At 54.8% G+C, this 21,475-nt stretch overlaps 11 protein-coding genes across 11 annotated transcripts; 5 read left to right on the forward strand and 6 right to left on the reverse strand.

Moving 5' to 3' along the window:
• Positions 1 to 1,474: 1,474 nt before the first annotated feature.
• On the reverse strand, positions 1,475 to 2,566 carry B0T26DRAFT_649002 (SMAD/FHA domain-containing protein; the record flags this gene model as incomplete). Its single annotated transcript, XM_060438050.1, has 2 exons — positions 1,475 to 2,147; positions 2,241 to 2,566. The coding sequence occupies 2 exons, from the start codon at positions 2,564 to 2,566 to the stop codon at positions 1,475 to 1,477; spliced, it is 999 nt and encodes a 332-aa protein (XP_060294452.1).
• Positions 2,567 to 3,812: 1,246 nt separating this feature from the next.
• Positions 3,813 to 5,521, forward strand: B0T26DRAFT_741977 (uncharacterized protein; the record flags this gene model as incomplete). The annotated part of the gene is made up of 3 exons (XM_060444040.1): positions 3,813 to 3,906; positions 3,966 to 5,390; positions 5,448 to 5,521. The coding sequence occupies 3 exons, from the start codon at positions 3,813 to 3,815 to the stop codon at positions 5,519 to 5,521; spliced, it is 1,593 nt and encodes a 530-aa protein (XP_060294453.1).
• A 1,986-nt stretch (positions 5,522 to 7,507) lies between these two features.
• On the reverse strand, positions 7,508 to 7,983 carry B0T26DRAFT_357172 (uncharacterized protein). Its single transcript, XM_060434587.1, has one exon. The coding sequence runs from the start codon at positions 7,885 to 7,887 to the stop codon at positions 7,555 to 7,557; it is 333 nt and encodes a 110-aa protein (XP_060294454.1). The 5' UTR covers positions 7,888 to 7,983; the 3' UTR covers positions 7,508 to 7,554.
• Positions 7,886 to 9,607, forward strand: B0T26DRAFT_648842 (uncharacterized protein; the record flags this gene model as incomplete). Its single annotated transcript, XM_060438034.1, has 3 exons — positions 7,886 to 7,945; positions 8,020 to 9,390; positions 9,476 to 9,607. The coding sequence occupies 3 exons, from the start codon at positions 7,886 to 7,888 to the stop codon at positions 9,605 to 9,607; spliced, it is 1,563 nt and encodes a 520-aa protein (XP_060294455.1).
• A 415-nt stretch (positions 9,608 to 10,022) lies between these two features.
• Positions 10,023 to 11,163, reverse strand: B0T26DRAFT_753277 (uncharacterized protein; the record flags this gene model as incomplete). The annotated part of the gene is made up of 6 exons (XM_060445646.1): positions 10,023 to 10,124; positions 10,186 to 10,488; positions 10,549 to 10,623; positions 10,741 to 10,883; positions 10,940 to 10,953; positions 11,018 to 11,163. 6 exons carry the CDS (start codon positions 11,161 to 11,163, stop codon positions 10,023 to 10,025), a joined length of 783 nt encoding a protein of 260 aa, XP_060294456.1.
• A 483-nt stretch (positions 11,164 to 11,646) lies between these two features.
• On the reverse strand, positions 11,647 to 12,381 carry B0T26DRAFT_741979 (Redoxin-domain-containing protein; the record flags this gene model as incomplete). Its single annotated transcript, XM_060444041.1, has 3 exons — positions 11,647 to 11,847; positions 11,904 to 11,949; positions 12,023 to 12,381. The coding sequence occupies 3 exons, from the start codon at positions 12,379 to 12,381 to the stop codon at positions 11,647 to 11,649; spliced, it is 606 nt and encodes a 201-aa protein (XP_060294457.1).
• Positions 12,382 to 13,115: 734 nt separating this feature from the next.
• Positions 13,116 to 13,556, forward strand: B0T26DRAFT_741980 (uncharacterized protein; the record flags this gene model as incomplete). Its single annotated transcript, XM_060444042.1, has 2 exons — positions 13,116 to 13,325; positions 13,398 to 13,556. The coding sequence occupies 2 exons, from the start codon at positions 13,116 to 13,118 to the stop codon at positions 13,554 to 13,556; spliced, it is 369 nt and encodes a 122-aa protein (XP_060294458.1).
• A 284-nt stretch (positions 13,557 to 13,840) lies between these two features.
• Positions 13,841 to 15,189, reverse strand: B0T26DRAFT_741981 (DASH complex subunit Dam1-domain-containing protein; the record flags this gene model as incomplete). Its single annotated transcript, XM_060444043.1, has 5 exons — positions 13,841 to 14,045; positions 14,113 to 14,155; positions 14,259 to 14,310; positions 14,378 to 14,689; positions 15,178 to 15,189. The coding sequence occupies 5 exons, from the start codon at positions 15,187 to 15,189 to the stop codon at positions 13,841 to 13,843; spliced, it is 624 nt and encodes a 207-aa protein (XP_060294459.1).
• Positions 15,190 to 16,339: 1,150 nt separating this feature from the next.
• B0T26DRAFT_753281 (putative phosphatidylinositol transporter protein) lies at positions 16,340 to 18,008 on the forward strand (the record flags this gene model as incomplete). The annotated part of the gene is made up of 4 exons (XM_060445647.1): positions 16,340 to 17,131; positions 17,187 to 17,228; positions 17,283 to 17,382; positions 17,452 to 18,008. The coding sequence occupies 4 exons, from the start codon at positions 16,340 to 16,342 to the stop codon at positions 18,006 to 18,008; spliced, it is 1,491 nt and encodes a 496-aa protein (XP_060294460.1).
• A 36-nt stretch (positions 18,009 to 18,044) lies between these two features.
• Positions 18,045 to 19,156, reverse strand: B0T26DRAFT_716556 (HIT-like domain-containing protein). Its single transcript, XM_060442275.1, has 5 exons — positions 18,971 to 19,156; positions 18,807 to 18,889; positions 18,662 to 18,730; positions 18,446 to 18,553; positions 18,045 to 18,374 (listed from the first exon to the last, which is right to left on the reverse strand). Exons 1-5 carry the CDS (start codon positions 19,014 to 19,016, stop codon positions 18,267 to 18,269), a joined length of 414 nt encoding a protein of 137 aa, XP_060294461.1. The 5' UTR covers positions 19,017 to 19,156; the 3' UTR covers positions 18,045 to 18,266.
• A 341-nt stretch (positions 19,157 to 19,497) lies between these two features.
• On the forward strand, positions 19,498 to 21,038 carry B0T26DRAFT_716562 (ran-interacting Mog1 protein). Its single transcript, XM_060442276.1, has 3 exons — positions 19,498 to 19,958; positions 20,099 to 20,317; positions 20,417 to 21,038. Exons 1-3 carry the CDS (start codon positions 19,879 to 19,881, stop codon positions 20,709 to 20,711), a joined length of 594 nt encoding a protein of 197 aa, XP_060294462.1. The 5' UTR covers positions 19,498 to 19,878; the 3' UTR covers positions 20,712 to 21,038.
• Positions 21,039 to 21,475: the final 437 nt, after the last annotated feature.

The following is a 21,475-nucleotide window of genomic DNA, read 5'->3' on the forward strand; positions in this document are numbered from 1 at the left end:
TCTAGGCCTAGGTCCATATCTAGATGCGGCGCTGTGCCCTCCTCTGTCTGGCTTCTTCGATCTGTTACGTGCCGGGAGGTGTTGCAGTCCCGTCCAGGTAGGTATTGTCCAAGAGAGGAAATAAAAAAAGCAGCCAAGCCTGTGAGGCCCGTGGGTTACACGCTGGACGCCTTGCATATTGGGTGCAGTTGTGCGCTAAAAACGGCTAGGCACTGCTGACAGGCATGGGCTTCCAGGAGAGTGATTGACGGTTGGTTTCACCAACCTCTAGAGTTTCGAAGAATGGCTGCGGTTCAAGATGACAATGACCATCAACATACTGGAGTACTGTGCTACCTTTCTGCATGACGTCAAACCCGATCTTGTCCGGTGCTAATCCGGCCGGCCAGAGTCTATTATGAGCAAGGTCAAGAGACACAGAGGTGGACAAGACTATATCTCGGGAGGCTGCGCTCGGATCAAGCCTTGCCATCGGGGACGTATTGATACGTGCCCGCCCTTCTTGTTTGTCTAGTGCCGGAAATGTGCAACGCCGTATGACTGAGATGCTCTCCAGAACTTGGCGGGTTTCTGGTGATTATTTATTTCATCCGCTGAAATCCTCTTCTAGCCGCGCACCCCCGGCTAGAGTTGTGGAAAACGGCTGCGCTTCGGCCTTACCAGCTCAAAGGTTCGCGAGAGCTTTGGCCGAGGTCTAAATTGTAAGGCAGCTCGGCCGTTGCTCTGTCACAACTCAGACTCCGTCCACCCACCGAGGATCCTCGTATGGGAGCAGCGAGCGGCCGTACCGGTCCTGGCCCCGCTGTCTCAAGGGATGTGATATGTTTGTAGTTGCCATCCTGCGGTCAAGCCTGCTGTTGGATGTTTGGTGAGCATACGAATCGCGCCATTATATAGCCATCATCTGTAGGGGAGCTGCATAAAAAGTTACTCGGACACCCTAAGGATGGTGGGCCGTGACATGGCGGATGGTCTGGTCTGCAACGGGCTCTATTATAGACTCGTCTGGCATCCTCTAGCGACTTCGTAGACTCTTATCGCCGGGCTCTGAATTCCTCGAGTTCAGGTGTGCAGAACAGTTTCGAGCTCTTTCCATCTATACTAAAGACATCTGACTCAAAAGCACAGGTCCCTACTTGTCACACAAAGTCAACCAAAATAAGAGATCGCAAAGGTCCATTTTGCCAAGTCGAGAGAAACTGGTAGAATCAAGGAAAATTGCCATTGTAACAATAAGCTGAAAGAGTAGCACACTGTCCAGCTCCGAGGCTCATGCTTGCAAGAGTGAAGCCAAGCCTCTTGATCACGTTCTAAAAGGTTGGATGGTTGAGATTCTGAAAAAAGTGTAGGCAGCACTTGTTCCTGAATCGAGTAGCATTTGGCGTCACACAAAAGGAAATCCCGATTCTGTCAGTGGTGAAGATGCTAGCAAAGCAGTAGCGTAACGTAGTATATTGGTCCGGGGTTGCCGACCTCACTCTTTGGGAGCGAGTACGAGCACGTACTCTCTTGTGCTCAGGCCGAACTTGACCATGTCCTTGCTCCTCAACTCCAGATAGCGGCTTTCGGGGACCTTTTCGCTGTTAAGAGACGTGCCGTTGGCACTCTCAAGGTCGATCAAGTAGGGTTTTACCCGGCCAATTTTGTCGCCAAACTCGTTCCGCTTCTCGGTATAGCGGAACTGTATCACGGCGTGCTGGCTGCTGATAGTTGGGTGTTCGGCAAGAAGGTCCACGACGGCCGTGTCTCTGCCTACCAGCCAGCAACTGCGCAGACTGAGCTCGACTGTGTCGACAATGTTTGAGTCCTTGAAAACAAACATTTTCCACACATCTCGCGGAGGCGGCTTCCTGGCCTCGGGTGGCTCGTGGTATTTCAGTGTGATTGTACTCCCGTCAGCCTGCGCAACCGAGTTAGATGCGGCAGCTAACGCTCCCGAATTCCCAAAGTTTGGCTTCTCTTTGGGTATCTCGGGCTCTTCACCATTGCTGATGGCGAATGTGTCACCCTGAGAGAGCAGGGGGCCGCTGCGTTTGACAATACTTCGCTTGCTGTCCGGTCTGTCGGGCTTGTCATCCTCTTCGCGTCTCAACTCTCTACGCGAGCGTTTGCTGTCCTGGCTCCGCTGTCTGGGCCGGTCCCTGCCGCTGCCAGTGTCTGAAATTCCGCCGCGCTCGCGCTCGCGCTCGCGCTCGCGTTCACGGTCCCGATCAAATCGCGGCCGCTCCCTTCCTGGAGACAATGAACGGTGGTGTCTGCCGGCTCTCTCACTGCTTCTGTCCCTATCTCTGCGCGTACCCCTGCCTCTATTTCTGTCACCATCTCTGTCTCTCTTCTTCGCTCTTTCTCTTGATCGAGACCGCCGATCGTCCAGATCGGGGGTCCTCGATCGTTTTCGGCTGTTCCTGTCCCGGGACCGATTCCGCCGGGAAGCGCTGTCGTCGAATTTTTTATCGTAAAAGCCATCTTTCCTCTCGTTTCTGCCACTGTCTCTGCCGTCCGGAGCATCATCCGCATATTTGGTACGGCGAGATCTGTGGCCTCCTTCGGGAGAATGGGAGCCCATAGTCTGAGCAGCGATCAGTGATCAGCCCTGTTCAGGCCGCAATATTGGCACACTTTTTTCCCCTTTCCTCCTGTTCGTGGAGAGCCCTCAATCCGGGTGGCCTGCGGGTCAAGGAAGGTCGACGTTAATTCGGAATTATCTTTGTCAAATTGCTGACGTTATTCTCGTCGGCGGACAAGGATTTGGATACGCCTTTGGCAGCTCCGACCAATATTTCGTGGGATGATCACGTCAAGAGTCAAATCGCCGGCCCAGCCGCTGGCCTAGTGTGGGGTTGGACTGCAAGCAAACAGTACTAAATCCCCTAATCAATTAATGCGTGCAAACTGGAGGTGGCACTGCGGATCTGACCAAAGCTGAAGCGGGCCGGCTGCCTGGCGGGGTGGCTCGGGGAGTGGGTTAGCTTCTTGGGGGGGGCGAGCTAGGCAGGCGGGCAGGAATGACCGAATGACTCCAGCAAGGTGAGGTGCAGCCTACAGCGTGGTACACACGCTGCATTACCTAATCGCGCCACCATTTGTTGCCCGAGAGAAGGCCCATGCTCCGGCGGCCTGCCTGTCTCCCGCACTCCAACATGACCGTCCCTCGAGCCTCCAGCGGTCATCTCAACTCCACCCTTGGTCATCAGCCTCCATCCAGCCTAACGCCCCTCCCAAGCACGACTTGGACTCTCGACACGCAAACCTAAACTGAAAGAACTCGCAAACTTGAGGATCACCTGCTGCCAGTTTTCGCTCGCTGCCCTATTGCGTACCTCAGTTATTCTTGACGCCGCAGTACCCGCCAGGACCAGCTGGTCAGGTCTCTGCCACCCAGCCCCATCCGTCCCCCTGCTCCCCAAGGTTGAGAACCCAACGCCGTGTGCATCCCATCGGTAATCGTCTCCTTTCCGCCGCCCCTCGCCTGCCTTAGCGCCTGGCCTTCGCTTCGCCCTCGATCTTATCGACTTGCCTGCTGGTGTCATACGCTGTTGTCCTTTCCTCGTTTGCTAGTGTCGAGTCATTTCAGACGGCCCTCGTTGTCGCACCCCCCTTCTATTCTCAACAATCTCGACGGGTGGCAAGCGGACCAGCTCGCCTGCCGACTCCGATAAGCCGGCACCATTCCTCCCATCACTCGAAAGCGGAAAGCCGCTGAGGCGACGATATCCTCTAATCCTTCTCTACCTAACAAGAGGATCCTCGCCTCAGCCGGCATCGAAGCTGAACCCGCGCCCCCGACGCCCGTAACTACTGCCTCCAACGGAATGGATTCGGAAGATGACTTTATGTCCGCCGTCTCCAGCGAGGATGACATCCTCCCGGACGACAGCGATAATGACGACATGTCCGGTGCTGAAGGTTTGTGAGGCTCTATTCTGTTTGGACCCATCCATACTTACTGGGTGCTCGCTCGCTAGACTTCGACTTCGATGACGAACCCGACCCGGATCTCGGCATGGAAAAGAGTATTAGCCACAAGAGAGTCGCATACGATATCAGCTTCAAGGTCTACCAGCCAGGAGATATTCAGAAGCAACAGGACGATTTAATAAACGAGGTCAACATGATCTTGGATATCTCCAAGGAGGAAGCAGCTATCCTACTTCGATATTTTAGGTGGAATAAGGAACGCCTCATTGAAGACTATATGGACAGATCAAGACAGGTCCTCGAGGCCGCAGGTCTCGCGCAGACAACGGTTGGGCCGCCCAAGCTCGAAGTCATCCCGGGCTTCGTTTGCGACATTTGCTGCGAAGAGGGAGATGGCCTACAGTCCTTCTCAATAAAGTGCGGCCATCGTTACTGCGTCGACTGCTACCGCCACTACCTGTCGCAAAAGATCAAGGAGGAGGGGGAGGCGGCGCGTATTCAGTGTCCCTCGGACGGATGCAACCTCATCATCGACGCTCGGTCTCTAGATCTTCTCGTCACCCCAACCTTGAGGGATAGGTATCATCAACTACTCAACCGGACCTACGTAGAAGACAAGGAGACCTTGAAATGGTGCCCAGCCCCCGATTGCCAGAATGCTATCGAGTGCGGCGTTAAGAAGAAGGATCTAGACAAAGTGGTACCCACGGTTTCGTGTCTCTGCAGTCATCGGTTCTGTTTCGGATGCATCTTGAACGACCACCAACCGGCTCCGTGCGACCTGGTAAAGAGGTGGCTCAAAAAATGCGCCGACGACTCGGAGACGGCAAACTGGATTTCGGCAAACACAAAGGAATGCCCCAAGTGCAACAGTACGATCGAGAAGAATGGAGGCTGCAACCATATGACGTGCCGTAAGTGCAAGCATGAATTTTGCTGGATGTGCATGGGCCTGTGGTCTGAACACGGCACGAGTTGGTATAGTTGCAATCGCTTTGAAGAGAGGAGCGGCACCGAGGCCCGCGACGCGCAAGCAAAATCTCGCGTGTCTCTGGAGCGCTATCTTCACTACTACAACCGATATGCGAACCATGACCAGTCGGCTCGACTAGACAGGGACATCTACCACAAGACGGAGAGAAAGATGGTGCAGCTGCAGAAGGAGTCGGGCATGTCCTGGATCGAGGTTCAGTATCTGAACTCGGCTTCGCAGGCGTTGCAGACATGCCGTCAGACACTAATGTGGACTTACGCGTTTGCCTTCTATCTAGCAAGGAACAACCAGACTGAAATCTTTGAGGACAACCAAAAGGACCTCGAGATGGCAGTCGAGGCTCTGTCGGAGATGTTTGAGAAGCCGGTAACCGACCTTGCGGACCCGCAGCTGAAGGTGGAGATCATGGACAAGACTACGTACTGCAACAAACGTCGGATCATTCTTCTCGATGACACGGCCCAAAACCTTGCAGATGGTAAGCGCGTGCTTTCCGATTGCTAGGTTACTTTGATGTTGACAAGTCATTAAACAGGGCGCTGGACCTTCAACGTCGAGCTATCCGGCGTTCTTGGAGGTAACAACGGTGGCCCAAGCAACAAACGCTAAATCCGCCACGAGGACGCAGTGTCGGACAAGGGCGGCACACTTGGGGGAGTGATTCGCATTTTGATTCCAGGACATGAGCGGGCGAGTAAATATTGGAGCATTTGAATTCATTCATGCTATTCAAGATCAAAGACTCATGGCGGAAGCGGTCTGCTGGGATATTACGACCATCCGGGTGATAGCTCCCAGCTCGGGTGTGAACGTTGTCGATGGTGGCAAGGAGCACAGGCGGTCAAGACGGAAAGGCAGAACAGCAGTTCACGGGTCGGTCACATTGGCGGAGTTACTATGGTGCGAAGGGACGCAAGCTTCTATTACTAGATGGTCTGGTTCGGAAGGAAGGAAGACAGTGGGGCTGATCTTATTGGGGTATCTTGTTTTCATGATGAATATTATCATTACTCCCCTATATTCGGCAGACTGAATGCCGGATATAGCTTGTACTGTAAGTGAGGTAGGTAGTAGGCAGGTAGTTTGAACTGAAGCGCGGTGAATGATACGGTGGTCCTCTTGCTCGTTGTAGTATAACTAGTAAGGTATGCAGGTATGTAGCAGTTCTGCTCCATGGACGTTGGGAACCGCCCGCTAATAATAGCCCACAACGCCATAGCCCTAGAGGCTGCATGCGTGTAATGAAGAAAAAAAATAGCCCACTTCGCCTGTAAGGTTAAGGAAGCCTTTGCGCCGTCTCCTGAACCATGTGTGGTAAAGTTAAGTTGCGGTTTCAAGTGAAAACACTATTCTGATGTTTCCATCCACGTTTGGGACTCGTGGGCAACCTGATTGATTAAGGTATTCGGTAGAAATAACAGGTGCGGGAACAAGGTAAAACGTGGGGCCTGAACCTAAGGTAGGAACCTAGTGAGTGACTGTCGAGCCCTCCAGTTCCATAGATTGTGAGGTGTCGGCCTGCTTCAAAACAATTACCCGCAGCGCCATCAATCAGCTTCCCCGCGTCTTTCCGAAGACCGCTGCAAGTAAACCCCCTAGCCCCCACTAGCTTCTGCCGAAGGCGCCTTCCGAGGGTGGAGACGTGCCGGGGCTCCAACGACCCGCGGCATTGTCCTCGGCCATTAACGGGTCACCAGAGCAGCTCAAGGACCCTGCGTTCCAGGGTATCGCGCTTAGCGCCTACCTCTCGACCTATGAATGAGTGATTCCGGGGAAAATGTCGGTATTTTGTATCCGGACTTAGAATTGCTGAGGTGGAGACTGGGGAGCTCCCCAACCCGCACTAGCAGCATTGCCGGGTCCGTCGCCGCGATGGACCTAGAATTCCTGTGTCGCTGTCCGGACTGCCGTTTTTGACTGGTTGGCTATGCCGAATTTGATTGGCTGCTAATCTACACTTCCACTAATCTACACGCGTACTCCTCCAGTTCTTGAACGCTGAAAACGAAGTCTCCCTCCCCAGGGCCCGGATCTCTAAGGAAGAGAAGCCGGAACGACAGTACCAATGCGCCGCTAGTGACATTGTACGATGTCGGGTTGGTAATAGTGTTTCAGGTAATGGTGATGCTTTGTCGGAGCACAGGTGCTGGGTGTTGAAGAAACTGTCGTGTTGTGGTAGCTTCAGGGCGAACTTGCATCTCTTCCTCCCACTTCTCCAAAAGGATTGTGGTACCGTTGAACTTGGCAAGAAGAACAATCTTGACCTCGTGGTTCGACATAGAAAACCACCGCTGCAAAGCTATATGCAATTTCCCCAACGACTGAGAGAATCCTGCCTCGATGACAAGTGTTGGCCAGGCACCTTTAGCAGCTCGTTGAGGCTTTGGACCACCAGTCGAATCACCCTCTTTACTGCTTCGTCCAGAATAGCCTTGTTGTGCTGAACGTGTAGCACTGCCGATGAAGCCGACACCGACGGAGATGTCGTCGACCTCGATGTGGTTAACGCCATGGTGAAGCGTGGGGCTGGGACAACGTGAAGCCGGGCCTGTTGGAAGAACCAGTCTGCTGAAAATGGTGGGGTTTGCACTAGCCAGTAGCCCGAGCTCTCTCCTGGTGGGGTTTCTCGTCTTCGTCTGGTGCTAAGCAACGGATACCTTGGCTAGCTTGCTGGTTTCGTTCCCGTTTTCTCCTCTGCTTTCTTTTTCTTCTTCTTTCTTTCTTTCTCTCTTTTCAAGACGTGAGAGTGTGTAGTTACTGAAGAAATCTTTGAATTTTCTCGGCCGTTTCGTGAGCTGGACCTCGCTTCCGTACCCATCTCCAAACATTAATCTCTGAAAGTGCCTCTGCCCCTCCATCCCGACAACCCCAAAAGCTCGCCAGCCCGAACTGCCGAGCAACAGAACCAGCACCAGCCCACCCCGCCTGCTCTCGCTGTGCACACGAAATAAGTTCAATTGAACTCGGACAGCCATGCCGTCGGCAGCAATGTGTATGAGGACGCTTAGAGCGTGCGCCAAGTACGGCCCCAACGTGCGTTCACCCTCTGTGTCCCACCCCCCGCTCTGCCTCGGTATAATTGTTCATGCTAACCCACGCAACTTCAGCATGCGGCACTCTTCGCCAGGGCTTTCTCCGCCACGGCGCGGCGGGCTGAGATCAACAAGGTCTACCCGTCGGCCGCCAAGGCCCTCGAGGACATGAAGCCCAACTCGACGCTCCTCTGTGGCGGCTTCGGGCTCTGCGGTGTCCCTGACACGTTGATCGACGAGGTGCTCAAGAAGCCCGAGCTGACGGGGCTGACGGCCGTGTCCAATAACGCCGGCACCGACAACAGCGGACTGGGCCAACTGCTCAAGACGAAGCAGATCCGCAAGATGATCGCCTCGTACATCGGCGAGAACAAGACGTTCGAGACTATGTACTTGACGGGCGAGGTCGAGCTCGAGCTGACACCCCAGGGCACCCTAGCCGAACGGTGTGCCGCCGGCGGCAAGGGCATCCCGGCCTTCTACACGCCCGCCGCCTTCGGCACTGTCGTACAGACCGGCGAGCTGCCCCTGCGCAACAATGCCGACGGTACCCCGGCCCAGTTCTCGTACCCCAAGGACGTCAAGGTCTTTGACGGCAAGAGCTACCTGCTCGAGCACAGCATCAAGGGCGACTATGCCTTTGTCAAGGCCTGGCGCGCCGACCGCCTCGGCAACTGCCAGTTCCGCCTAGCCGCCAACAACTTCAACGGCGCTATGGGTCGCAACGCTAAGATGACTATCGTCGAGGCTGAGCACATTGTTGAGCCCGGCGAGATCGCCCCCGAGGCGGTACACCTACCGGGAATCTATGTCAAGCGCGTCATCCAGAGCACGGCCGACAAGAAGATTGAGAAGTACACGTGGTCCAAGGAGCCCGGCGAGGAGCCTAAGGCGGCGGCGGTGCTTGGCTCGGGCGATACGGCGGCCAAACGCGAGCGCATCGTGCGCCGCGCGGCCAAGGAGTTCAAGAACGGCATGTACGCGAACTTGGGCATCGGCATGCCCATGCTAGCTCCCGGCTTTGTGGGCGCCGACGTCGAGGTGCAACTGCAGAGCGAGAACGGCATCCTCGGGCTCGGGCCGTACCCGCGCAAGGGCGAGGAGGACGCCGACCTAATCAATGCCGGCAAGGAGACGGTCACGCTGCAGCCCGGAGCCGCCGTCTTTGGCAGCGAGGAGAGTTTCGGCATGATCCGCTCCGGCCGCGTCAATCTCACCATCCTCGGCGCCATGCAGGTCAGCGCCGTCGGCGACCTCGCCAACTGGATGCTGCCCGGCAAGGTCAAGGGTTTCGGAGGTGCCATGGACCTCGTCAGCAACCCCCAAGCCACAAAGGTCGTCGTCACCATGGAGCACACGGACAAGAAGGGCAACCCCAAGATTGTCAAGCAGTGCGCTTTCCCTCTGACGGGCAAGGCGTGCGTGTCGAGGATCATTACTGAGCTGGTAAGTTTTTTTTCCCTCTGCTTCCACTTCACCGCCGTTTCCATTCCATAAATCCGCCTTGATCATGTCACTGACATTTTGACAGGCTGTCTTCGACGTCGACTTTGCGCACGGCCTCACCCTCATCGAGATTGCCGACGGCGTTACAGTCGACGAGATCAAGAGCAAGACCGAAGCGCCGTTTACCGTGGCCAAAGACTTGAAGCCCATGCCCTAAGAGCTTCGGCGGCAAGAAAATATATTCCAGGCAAGACGAGTGACGGTGATAACGCAAACCACTCGAATCCCACTTGCGTGAAGTTTTGCACTTCTTCTCGAATTCTCTAGCAGGAAAGGCGTCTTGGGTGTTGGAGCTGAAATATGAATGTTTTGTATATACCTTGTGTGTGACTACGATGTGCGGCCTTTTGTTTACTTGTCGGAGGGCGGTCGTTTGTCGTTGCTATTCATCAGCATTTATCCCTCGGCCGAAGTCCAGCCAGGGTGAAAATAAGACGAGAAAGAAAAAATAAGACAAAAGTAAAAGATCATATTAGGTCTTCGTTTCGTGGTTGTTAACGGAGCGGCTTTTTACGGTAGGATGGTTCCTCCAAGTAGGAGGTTAGCTAAACCTCCCCAATCACCTGGACGGCTTACACAGCACCATCATACAGATCATTCCAGTACAGAATATCCTGCAGAACGTCCTCGGGCAGGTTCAGCGCCGCGTAATTCTCTCTCCGCGGCCCCTGCATCTGGAGGTGCACCTCGCGAGCCCGCTTTATCCCAAAAAAAGCCCGCCATCTCCCAGTCCACAAGCCCCATGAGCCGGTCGCCCCTGTCGACGATGCAGTTTGACGTAGTAAGATGGCTGTGCATTAGGCTGAAGTCGTCGTCGTCCTCTTCAGCGTCTAGCTCCAATTTGCCTTCACCCTCACCGCCGCCCTCAGTTTCGGCGTTGCCGCTTCTCGTAACCTCGCTCGACGAGAAGAGAATATCCCTCTCGGCGGCCGAGATCCCCCTGTGCGCAACCGGGTCCGGGTCCGGGTCCGGCATGACATACGACGGGAAGGCGCACGACGCTGGTGCTGGTGCTGGTGCTACTACTGGCGGGCGGATCTGACGCAGCTGTCGCAGGACCTCGCGCGCCTACTGCTTGAAGCCCGCCTTCTACGCTACCGACAGGTACGCCCATGCCACGCACAGCGCGACGCCGGGGATGCGCTCTTGGATGAGCACCTGGTGGCCGTTTATCTTTGGAGTGTTTTTGTGTGTGTGTGAGATATCTCATTTCATCTCGTCTCGTCTCATCTCATCATCATCCTACGGGGAGGATAAAAATGATGAATGAAAAACAACAGCGCGACGAACCTTGCCAGCAAAGTACACACACGGGACGCGGACATTGACCCCCATCAGCGCGCCCCTGGCCAGGGCAATGGCCTTGACCTCGTTGGCATCGGTGTACGCGTAGTCTCGCGCGACCGCATCAGAATCCAGCACGTCCTCGTCGTCTTCGTCGTCCGTGTGCAGGTGGCGCGACTTGACGATGACGCCGCCGAGGGCAAACACGTCGCGGCCGCCCTAGGGGTTCTCGAAGATGCGGGCCGCCGCGTCACAACTTGCCAGCACGGCCGCGTCTCAGTACGCGAGTGACTCGGCCGTCGTCGACAGGATGTGCCCCGGGTCGGGGCGGAAGTCGTCGGGCTTGGCGGCGTAGCGGCCGAACATGGGGATGTCGGCATACCGGTCGTTTGCGGGTATGTTTTCCGGGTTTGCTTCGTAGGGATCCATGTTTGCTTTTTTGTTTTGTTTGTGTTGTGTCGAGTATTGCGGGTGAGGGGGTTTCGAGATGGGGCTGAGAAGTTTGTTTTGTTTGCTTTGTTTTAGTCTGTTCACGATGTTTGGCAACGAAAGGCTCACTTTCGCTCACTTTCGCGTGCCTTTCATAACCGTTGGTCTGTGCATTCATATGACCACTCACCTCCAGGTACAGATGCGAACCAGGGTCCTACTTCATTGCAGCTGCTGCCTGTTGCTCTCTCCCTTCTTTCTACGGCCAGGTAATAGGCATAGCAAACTTGAGATCAGGTTTAGACTCGGGATACCTAACACAACCCGCAGATTCTCCCCGAAGATCCCTTACGTTTAGTTCTGAATTAGCACATCCTCAAACGAATAATAGCACGTTACTCATCCGGAAAAGCAGCCAAACAAGTTGCATTTTTTCCCTTACCACCATCCCTACTTCTACTACACAGCCACAGCAGACCACATCTAAGCCGGCCCGAGCACGTTCTCGGCCATGGACACGCTGGTGCCCGTGTTGTCGGGCTCAACGTTTACCGACGTGACCTTGCCGTTCTCGATCAGGATGCTGTAGCGCTTGGACCGGTGGTTGCCAAAGATGGAGGATCCGTCAAAGTCCATGTCCATCGCTTTGGTGAACCTGCCCGAGGGGTCGGCAAGGAAGCGGATCTGAGGCGCCGCGTTAGAAGTAATGAATAGCTACAAGTGGCCCGGGAAGGACTTACGTTATGATCGCCCGCCGGGTCGAGGACTTCGCCCCATGCCTTCATTCTGTATGCCCAGTCTCGTCAGTGTTTCCGAGGATGCCAGAATAAGACCCGGGTTGAGACATGGGGAGACTCACACAAAGGGGTCATTGACGGACACCACAGCCACCAAGTCAAACTCCTTGGTGCGCGGGTGGTTGATGAAGCCGGGGATGTGCTTGGCCGAGCACGCGGGCGAGAAGGCGGCGGGCACGCCGAGCAGGATCATCTTGTTAAGGGCCTGAGCCTCCTGGGCCAGGTTGACCTTGTTGCCAGGAGAGTTCTCCATGAGCACGTCTTCGAGGCCGGGCAGCGGGTCGCCGACCTTGATGAAGGCGGCCGGCGTGGCGTGAAAGGCCCGCTGTGCTGCTGCAGGAGTGCGAGCAGCGACGAGCTTGCTAGCTAGTGGCTGCCGGCTCACCCTCGTGGCCAGGATGGCTGCCGTTCTGAAAGACATTGCGTGTGAGTGTGAGAAAGGTCGAGGTGTGGTCCGTATGTCGCAGGGAATCTATGTCCGGCGACAGTCTTGGAAGGCGATAGCGACCGAAATGGTAATTGGTGGTTTGTTTATGTCCGGACTTGTTTGAAGGCCAATTACCTGCGGTAGCTAATAAGTTTCACGAGTGCAGATTGCCGACCCCGAGTCGTTCCTCTCCAATTTAGGGATATTCTGTACCTCATGACATCACTAGCTTGGTGGAGGGTTGGTGCGTCAAGCCCCTGCCACTCCCGCATTTCCCCTGAAGTCGATTTGGACACGCAATATCCATACCCTTGATACATTGCAGAATGTCAACATTATCTTGATGTTGCAACAAATGAACCGGCATAGAGGGCCTTTACTAGGCACTTTTAGAGAAGAGACAAGCCTCTAGAATTCTGGAATAGGGGATCTAATAGTTCTTACCTTCCTCGGCGAAAGACCTTGAAGCCGACGCTAACAAACATTCAGGGATTGGATTGTAGCTCCTTCCGATCCGGGATTGTGCCTGTAAATTCCCGTATCACGGGACGATCATGTCATCTCAATGGTCACGTAGCGGCGCATAACAAACCCTGAAGCCAAGCCAGCCAATGCCCAATCACGGCGTGCAATAATCCGAATAGAGTGCCCTCGACATCCGCATCAGCATCTTATTTCAAAGCCCCAGGTCCTAGACCAGCTTCCCGGTAACCACTCCCGACCCGACGATGGCGTTGCCACGAGCGGCCATCTGGTTTGTTTCGGGAACCAAAAAGTCGCCACGGGCCACTGTCTACATCCAGTGCAACGTTAAACCGGGAGCCAGCAAGAACCGCGAGGGTGTCACGGCGGTAGGCGACGATGCCGTCGACATCCGCGTCGCCGCGCAGGCCCGCGAAGGCGAGGCGAACAAGGCCGTGGTCAAGGTCCTCAGTGAGGTAGGTCTCCTATGGACAGAGTGTTTCTATAGGATAGGACATGGTTCTCATACTGTCATGCATCATGCTCAGGCTCTGAATGTTCCCAAGTCGGACCTGCAGATCACCCAAGGGCTCAAGTCTCGAAACAAAACCATTGCCCTGGTAGCGTCTTGGGCCAATGCTGGTGGGGAGGAATGCTTGAAGCAGGTCCGGTCCTACTTAGACAAGGCTGCCACCCATGATGCTTGACTTTCACAGGCTGCCCCGCTAGGTCCCGTTGCCCATATTGGCTTTCGCTCGAGAAGGTTCCCAGCCTGCAATCAAGCACATATAACCCCCTTTCGCCTGGAGGCCTTGTGGTTTGCCTGCCTCCTCGCCTACCACTAAAGATGCTACAGCTCAACTGTGCTCCGGATGCCTTTCCAGACCGCCAACACCGCGAACAGCCCAAAGCCGGGGCCTCCTGCTAGCTTCCGGCAAGCTTTTATACGCCACAACTATATCAACAATCTACGACAATTACAGACCGAAATTCACCTCACCCCCCGGCCCCGAGGTCTTGCGAGCCCACTAGGCCGCCCTCCTCGGGTGCCGCCGCCGCTACGCCCCCCTCTCGCTGCCCCCCTTGTAGACGGCGCCGGGACGCGCGACTGCCGAGTGCTGGGTGTTGGCGTCTGGAACTTGGGGTTTGGCTTGGACGAAGTCGGAGGGTTCTCAACAAACGATGTATCCGTTGTCCTAAAGGATGCTAGTTAGCTAATATAATCGCAAACATTGAGTCAATCTAAGAGTCTGTTTTGCGCACATGAATGTAGTCTCGCCGTCGAATTCCCCGCCGGAAGCTTTCTCTGGGAACCGCGGGGTGGCTCCTGATTTGAATGCGTAACATCGCAATTAGTTCCGTGCCGTGTTTTCAAGATTCCGGGGCGAAAAGGATCGTGGAGTACACACCACCCTGTTCTTCCAATTGCTTCATTCTCCGAAAAGACTCGAGTAACGGAGCCTGAGCGATCGCATCACACATTAGCGCTCTTTTTGTCTCGTCGAGACAGCCACACAAGCACACCCACCTCAGGAAAGTCGACACAGAAGGCATTCATGTTCAGGCCGTACAGGAAGCTGGCGAAGCTCTCGCTGAAGCGCGCCAGACTCTCGTGCATGAGCTGGAAGTGCATCATGTTCGCCTCGAGGTCCGCCATGGCGTCCGACAGCTCCGCGAACGCCGGCTCGAACGTGTTCAGGGGGAAGGGCGCCTCGCCCGACACGCTCTCCCGCGCCGACTCCCGGAACGACGACCGCGACGACGGCCGCAGCGGGGTTGTCGGCCGCGAGTTGCGTGCGCGCGACGTCGACCGCGCACGCTTGGCGCTCGAGTCTCGTTCCTCCCCGACCATCGCTATCGGCGGCTGTCGTGCCGGATGGGTCTCGACGATATGTTGGTCTTGGCTAGAACCTGTCGCTTGATGTGACGATATCCAGGGTTAAGGTACCTTGGCAGGTAGGGTATCCATGGCGGTCGAACGCGTCCACTGACGCTGCGTGCTGGAACGCACGCGACTGCCCCGCACCTTAGGTTGTGTGCATGGTCGCTTAGGTAAGTAAGGCATGGAGAGCACCCTCTTTTAGCGGGGAGTTAACGGGCTCTCTTTCCCGTCGCGTCTTTTACGGACCCCGCTACCCGACCATCCCGATGGTCCCGACTCTCACTGCCTCGCTCGTGTTGGGCATCGCCTCGCACTTCAGTCAGGCCAGACAGTCGAATCCATTATTGATGTTACATGTTCCTTTCTCCCTGGGCATCGAGTTGTAAAACCGACAGCTGGTAAGAAGAGTAAAGCACTCTGAGTTGGTTGGACGTTGCCCGCTTTACACTCGGGGTCATGACTCGGGGCAACATCACAGCAGAATTTTGAAACTCCGGAGAGCCGGTTGGACTTGGCGCTTTGCGCTTGGCACAAACGCGGCGGGCTGTTCCTTGCGTCTGCTTCGCCCGAGCTCTCGTGTCCCGCTCTGGCCGTTCGTCCCCCACTTCGGATTGAGCGCTCAACCCAAGCCAAATTCTTCGGTCGCAGTTTCCATCCAACCCTGCGGATAGCTCACGTTCTCGCCTGCCTTCACCACGCTCTGCCGTCAAGTCTTTAAGCCAAAAAGCCAGCCAGCTCCGATTATCTGAGACCGCCCCTTTGTGCGGCCGTTGACACGCCGACTGCAACTATGTATGTGAAACACGCTTAATGACTCGAGCGCAGACTGCGCAGTGCCGTGCTGTGCTGTGCTGTGCTGTGCCGTGCTGTGCTGCGCCGCGCCATGGGCTACGGGGATGGGGATCCCGCCGTTGGCGGTTGCTTCCATGTCCCGTCTCCGCCCGCCGCGCTTCCTGGAAATCTTTTGCGCCTCAAAGCTGACACGGCTTGCCCGGCATAGCTGGCCCTGTCATTGGTGCATCTGCCTGAGCCCCCTGAACTGCTGTGGGTTGGGCCATTGCCCCGACACAGCGCACCATCCATACCACAGCACAGCGACGAGTGGGAAGCAGGTGTGTTGGGTTGCTGCTTTAATCTGATTCGAGACTTTCGGCGACGATACCTGAACCTGGTATTCCCATGCGCGCCTCGCTCTCCCTCGGGTGTCTATCCTCCCATCGTCAACTTTTCTCCTTGACGTCCGGTTTTCCGAGCATCTCCCTTGCTCCCACACCGGCCGTCCGTCGCATCCCGCCGCCTCACCGGGTTTATTCCGTTTTGTTGGCCGCCGCACCAACCAGTGTCTCATCAAGCCGCGGGTTTTCACGACTTCGGACCCCCGGGCCTTGCAGTTTTCAGCAATCACTATCTCGTGCTCACTACCCAAGATACTCACACAGTTCGAGAATTGTAATTAGCGCATCATCTGGCCACTTGCTAAGTCTCATCTGCACCTTCGGCCTAGGGCTCGGCTTGGGCTTCACTGTCCTATACAATTTCCGGCCCTCCCCTAAGGCAACTCAAGGTCAAGTCTCTGACGACGCCGGCGGCTACGACGACGACACCACCATGTCTGCAGATATAGCTCCGGGTCGCCCGGGAAATCTCACTCCTGAGCAAGAGGAAAAGTTGAGACAGCTATGGCAGCTTATTTTTCAAGTCTGCGGCATCAGCACTAGCCCTGAGGAAAACAACGCTGAAACTGAAGCATCCTTGGCCCCGGCCGAGTCTGAAAAGTCACATGCCACAACTGACGACAAGAAGACCAAGAAAAGCCGGTTGTCAATATTCTCACGGAAAAGTAAGAAAGAAGCCGATCCTGAACCAGCCGTCCCCAACGCTACTTCTGTCGTCTTGACGTCGACCAAGAATGGTGAAGAGGACAAGTATGGCCAGACAAAGCATTTCTATGACACGCTTGCCAGCCAGTCTCCCGAGTCCATACGGTCAACAACCTGGGGCATGGTAAAACATGACCACCCAGATGCTCTCGTGCTCCGCTTCCTCAGAGCCCGGAAATGGGATGTAGAGAAGGCCCTCGTCATGTTCATCTCAACCATGAACTGGCGCGCTCAGGACATGAAGGTCGATGAAGACATCATGAAGAACGGGGAATGGGCTGCCCTTGAGGCTGAACAGAGCGGCGACGCCGCCACGAAGAAGCTCGGCCACGACTTCCTTTCACAGATCCGGATGGGAAAGAGTTACGTCCATGGCGTCGACAAGCTGGGCCGGCCGATCTGTGTTGTCAGGGTTAGACTCCACAAGCAAGGCGAACAGGCCGAAGAGAGCCTAGAGAGGTACACGGTTTATCTCATTGAGACGTGCCGTATGCTCCTGCAGCCTCCAGTCGACACAGCGGTGAGTTTAGCCCTGGGAAGCCCAATTGTAGCCCGGTCGCTGATTGTATTTGCAGACTATCGTTTTTGACATGACTGGGTTTTCCTTGGCGAACATGGTAAGATTCCTGAGCCGCAAACTCAAAAACTTCAGTCATCTGACCGCCTCATAGGATTACACACCAGTGAAATTCATGGTTAAGTGTTTTGAAGCAAACTACCCGGAATCGTTGGGCGTGGTCCTGGTGCACAAAGCGCCATGGCTTTTTCAAGGTATGGCTGCCACGTTTTTTGGTTCTGGGAAAGTTTCAAGAACACGGAAATCAACTGACACGGATGCAGGTATCTGGAAGGTAATTAAGGGGTGGCTAGATCCGGTTGTGGCGAACAAGGTCCATTTCACGAATAACGTGCGGGAAATGGAGGAATTCGTGCCAGTGAACCACATCCCCAAGGAGCTGGACGGCGCCGAAGATTGGGAATACAGCTATGTAGAGCCGATCGCTGGTGAGAACGACAAGATGAAGGACGTCGAGACGCGTGACCGCCTACTCACGGAGCGCGAGCTCCTGGTTAAGGACTACGAGGAAGCCACGCGGCAGTGGATCCAGCACGCCGAAGGCGAAAAGGGGGCCGAGATCAAGGCGAGGCGCAACGACATCGCTGCCAAGCTCCGCGAGAGTCACTGGGTCCTCGACCCCTATATCCGCGCCCGCTCGTACTACGACCGCACCCATGTGATCCAGCCCGGGGGAAAACTCAACTACTACCCCACCGAGAACAAGGAAACGACGAACGGCGAGGCCGCAACGCCTACTACGCCTACCGTTGCTGTTCCTGTTGCATCTGCTCCTGCGGCTGCTGCTCCTCCCGAGACTTCAGCCGACGATGTCGATTAGAGCATGTATAGTGTACAACTACCTAAATGTACGAAGTTTTTTTTTTTTTTTTGTTTTCTCTCTTCGTACGGGTAGGACTTGTTAGGATGAAGACTTGGCTGAGGACGGTAGAAAACTGTAAAAAGGGGGTAGGGGAAGGCTGCATGGAGGACTTAATCTAATAACATCAAGGCTAATTTTTTTGTCTCATCATCTTATGTTGTACATCTTTAAGAAGAAATATAAATGTACACCCCAAAATATCAGACGAAAAACACTTCACATCTTCGACTTGATCTCTTCGGAGAGTGCCTTCAGCTTGTCCATGTCTGTCGGCTGCTGCGGCCAGCTAATGCCGAGCCCCTCTTGGGCGTTGGGCTTCGGGATCTAGGTTTGTGCTCATTAGCTTTTCTGGGAGGGTTGTGCTGTTGCTTTGTGTGCATCGAGGCAAGCCATACCATGTGGAAGTGGACGTGCTCGACTACCTGATGGGCCCCGGCCCCGTTGTTCTGCAGGATATTGTACTCGGCTGCGCCCGTGGCGAGCGCGAGCTTCTTTGCGACTGGCTTTGTATTTTGAAAGCTTGTGGTTAGTGGTTTTGCGTCTTTGACAGTAGGGACGGAGAAGCAGAGTGGGTAGGGGTGTTGTTGGCTAGTTCGCTCGCGCGCGCATACCAGGAGCTCCGTCAGGTCCTCATCGGGGATGTCGGTGAGCTTCTCGCCGTGGAACTTGGGGATAACGAGCTGGTTTGGCCGGTTAGCGGGCGCCATTGCTACTATATCATTGGCCGCGTGGACTCAGCCTGGCATCGTCACGTACTGCGTGGCCGCGGCTCAGAGGGTTGATGTCGAGGAACGCCAGCGTCTTGTCGCTCTCGAACAGCTTGAAGCAGGGGATGTCTCCTAGCTTGGGTTAGCTATAAGGTACCTATGTGTGTACCTAGCTCTCTGTCAGCTGTCGCAGCGAGGAGCGGGAGAGCTTACCCTTAATGATCTTGCAGAAGATGCAAGACGCCATTTTGCTGGTCATTGGGTGGTATTCTCAAAGTTGCTGTTGAGGTTTCAACCGCGAAGCTAGATAGTTGTCGTTTAAATAGCAGGAGAGTTGGTTTGACGCTGACGCGACTACCCCAGCCGGGGTAAAGGATGCCGCGGAGCAGGTGACGATCTACCCTACCGTAGGTACGAAGTACGCTACGGGCCGGATGCAGGTAGGGGTGGAGCGGGGTAATTCTGCATCGCTGACTCCCTGATTATCCAACATACCGAGAACATTTATTTATGAGGGACTATTTCCTCTAGATACTGGGCTCAACATGTTATTATACACGTTGATATTCTGGTGGGATATGCATTTGCCTTACACAAGTTCAACCGTCCGTAGTGATAGTGACAGCCGCGGGGAGGTCAAGTGTCAAATACACATACCGTATTGCTTCAAGATTACGGATACCTTCGTGATATTAGAACGAAGCGCCCTTACACCAATATCGAACTCTATATCTCGTCGTAATATGCTTGCAAACTCTCATATCTGTTCAATAATGGCTAAGGAGTTGGGATCTGTTTCATGCTCTGACCGCAGCCCAATCCAACGTTTGCAAGCTTACTGTATCTCCTCTGGTCTTGCCGAGCCCAAGCAATCACCCAGCCATACCCGCCACCTCATTGCGCGAGGGGTCAATCTCACTGGCAGCCTTGCGCCCCGCAACCCCGCCATACATCACTGCCCGCCGTTCGCGCAAGTCTGTCGCAAACTCGGGTTCAGTTTGATCTTGAGCTTCACCATTGCGCTTCTAGTATAAATCGCCATATTGCCATCAAATACGCAAAAGCTGTATCCTCCACAACAAACTGTGCACGCGCTGCTACACGCCAGGACCCTGCCCGCCATGTCGACCGCTTACAAGAAGACCCCTCTCTTTGGCGGGGCTCTTGTAGTTGATCTCCCTGAGAAGTTCGCTGATGTCAGGTACGTTGTATCAGCCTTACACATAGTCCCCTTCCTCTGTGACCTAGGCGCTACGTTTGAGTGACCTACAGAATATTCAAGCTGTAGAAGCCCCGTGTAACAAGCTAGAACCGCTTGCTAACTCTGCGCTTCGCCTATAGCAAGTTGCGCCAGGTTCCCGACAATCAGGAGGTCTACATCGACAAGGACGGCTTCACTAGCATTATCATCGATATCACAGAGCGCATCGGGCCGGCCGGGAGCGGCAGTCTAGAAGCCGATGGCCAGGCGCTGACAACACATCTGGAGGAGCTTCTCGGCGAAGATGCCGACTCGGTAAAGGTCTGGAACACGACCGAGACGCAGTTCTCGCACCTCGAGTAAGAACACCCCATGCCCTGTCGCACTCTCGAGATAGTAGGGGGCATATAAAAAGAAGTGGGTTGCCAAAGCGCTGACAATGGAATGATCAACCGTAGCGAGGACATTCCCGCATACACTCTGATCGCCACGCAGACGCCCCAGTCCGCGAGCGCGCGCTCCGGCGCGCCCGACTTCACCGCGCTCATCCTCACGCTGGTTCGGCTCGAGAAGGAGTCGACCGACATCCTCATCACTATCAACGTGCCGCATATCAAGGGCGAATACGACGAGGAGGATGTCGACCTGGCGCTGGGGAAGCAGGGCGAGCTTATCGGCGACGCTGTCGAGTACGCGGCCAAGATATGGGAGACGTTTGAGGTCAAGGACTGGCACCTTTTCAACGAGCTCTGAGGGGCTATGGGTAGGATAGGATTGGGATATTTATCAACGGGGTTTGTTTGTTGTGTTGAATATCATGTGGCAGGCTCGGGCAAAGGTTGGGGTGGACAACCACACAGTCAGGGACAGGACATGTCTAGGATCTGAATATCGTGTTTGCAGGTTACTTATTGGTGGAAAATGTGCAGTTGGTCTAGGCGTTGAAAGGGAGGAACCGACGCGGAGGGAGGAACTCGTGTACTTGATGCTTTTCAATGTGTGTACGCAGCTTATGCAGTAGCTAGCAGAGTATCTCCCACTAGCGACCTTACGTAGAAATGGAACTATTTGAGTTTCTTACAACTGGTCTAGTGCGGTGTCTCCTATTATCTTGTGCAGAAAGGGAGCCGTTTGGGTTTCGTACAACTAACTAGGGTCTGGTGCGGTGCTCGACAAGTCCAGAAGACGGTACGTTGAAAATTGACGTAGCCTAGCTTCTAGAGAATACAGGACGGCCTGTTTGTTGCAAGACTCTTTGGGATTAGTTCAGCAGGTGGCATGGCAATGGTTTCCGGCGACCTATACTGGGCATGCTAATAAGATAATACCTCTCTCAGACCGAGTAGCTTGATGAAGCGGCCTAGTTTCTCTATGCAAAGTGGGAATGGCTCGTGTTTGTGAAGTTGATCGTCTGAGACACAATATATGGTGTGAAGCAAGTAAACCAACCATTCGGATATCAGGCCACTTTCCTATGATAATGATGCACGCTTCTATATTTTGTGTGACGTTGGCTA

The sequence above is a fragment of the Lasiosphaeria miniovina genome (genome assembly GCF_030549165.1).
Source record: "Lasiosphaeria miniovina strain SMH2392-1A chromosome Unknown B0T26scaffold_5, whole genome shotgun sequence".
In the NCBI taxonomy this organism is placed as follows: Eukaryota; Fungi; Ascomycota; class Sordariomycetes; order Sordariales; family Lasiosphaeriaceae; genus Lasiosphaeria; species Lasiosphaeria miniovina.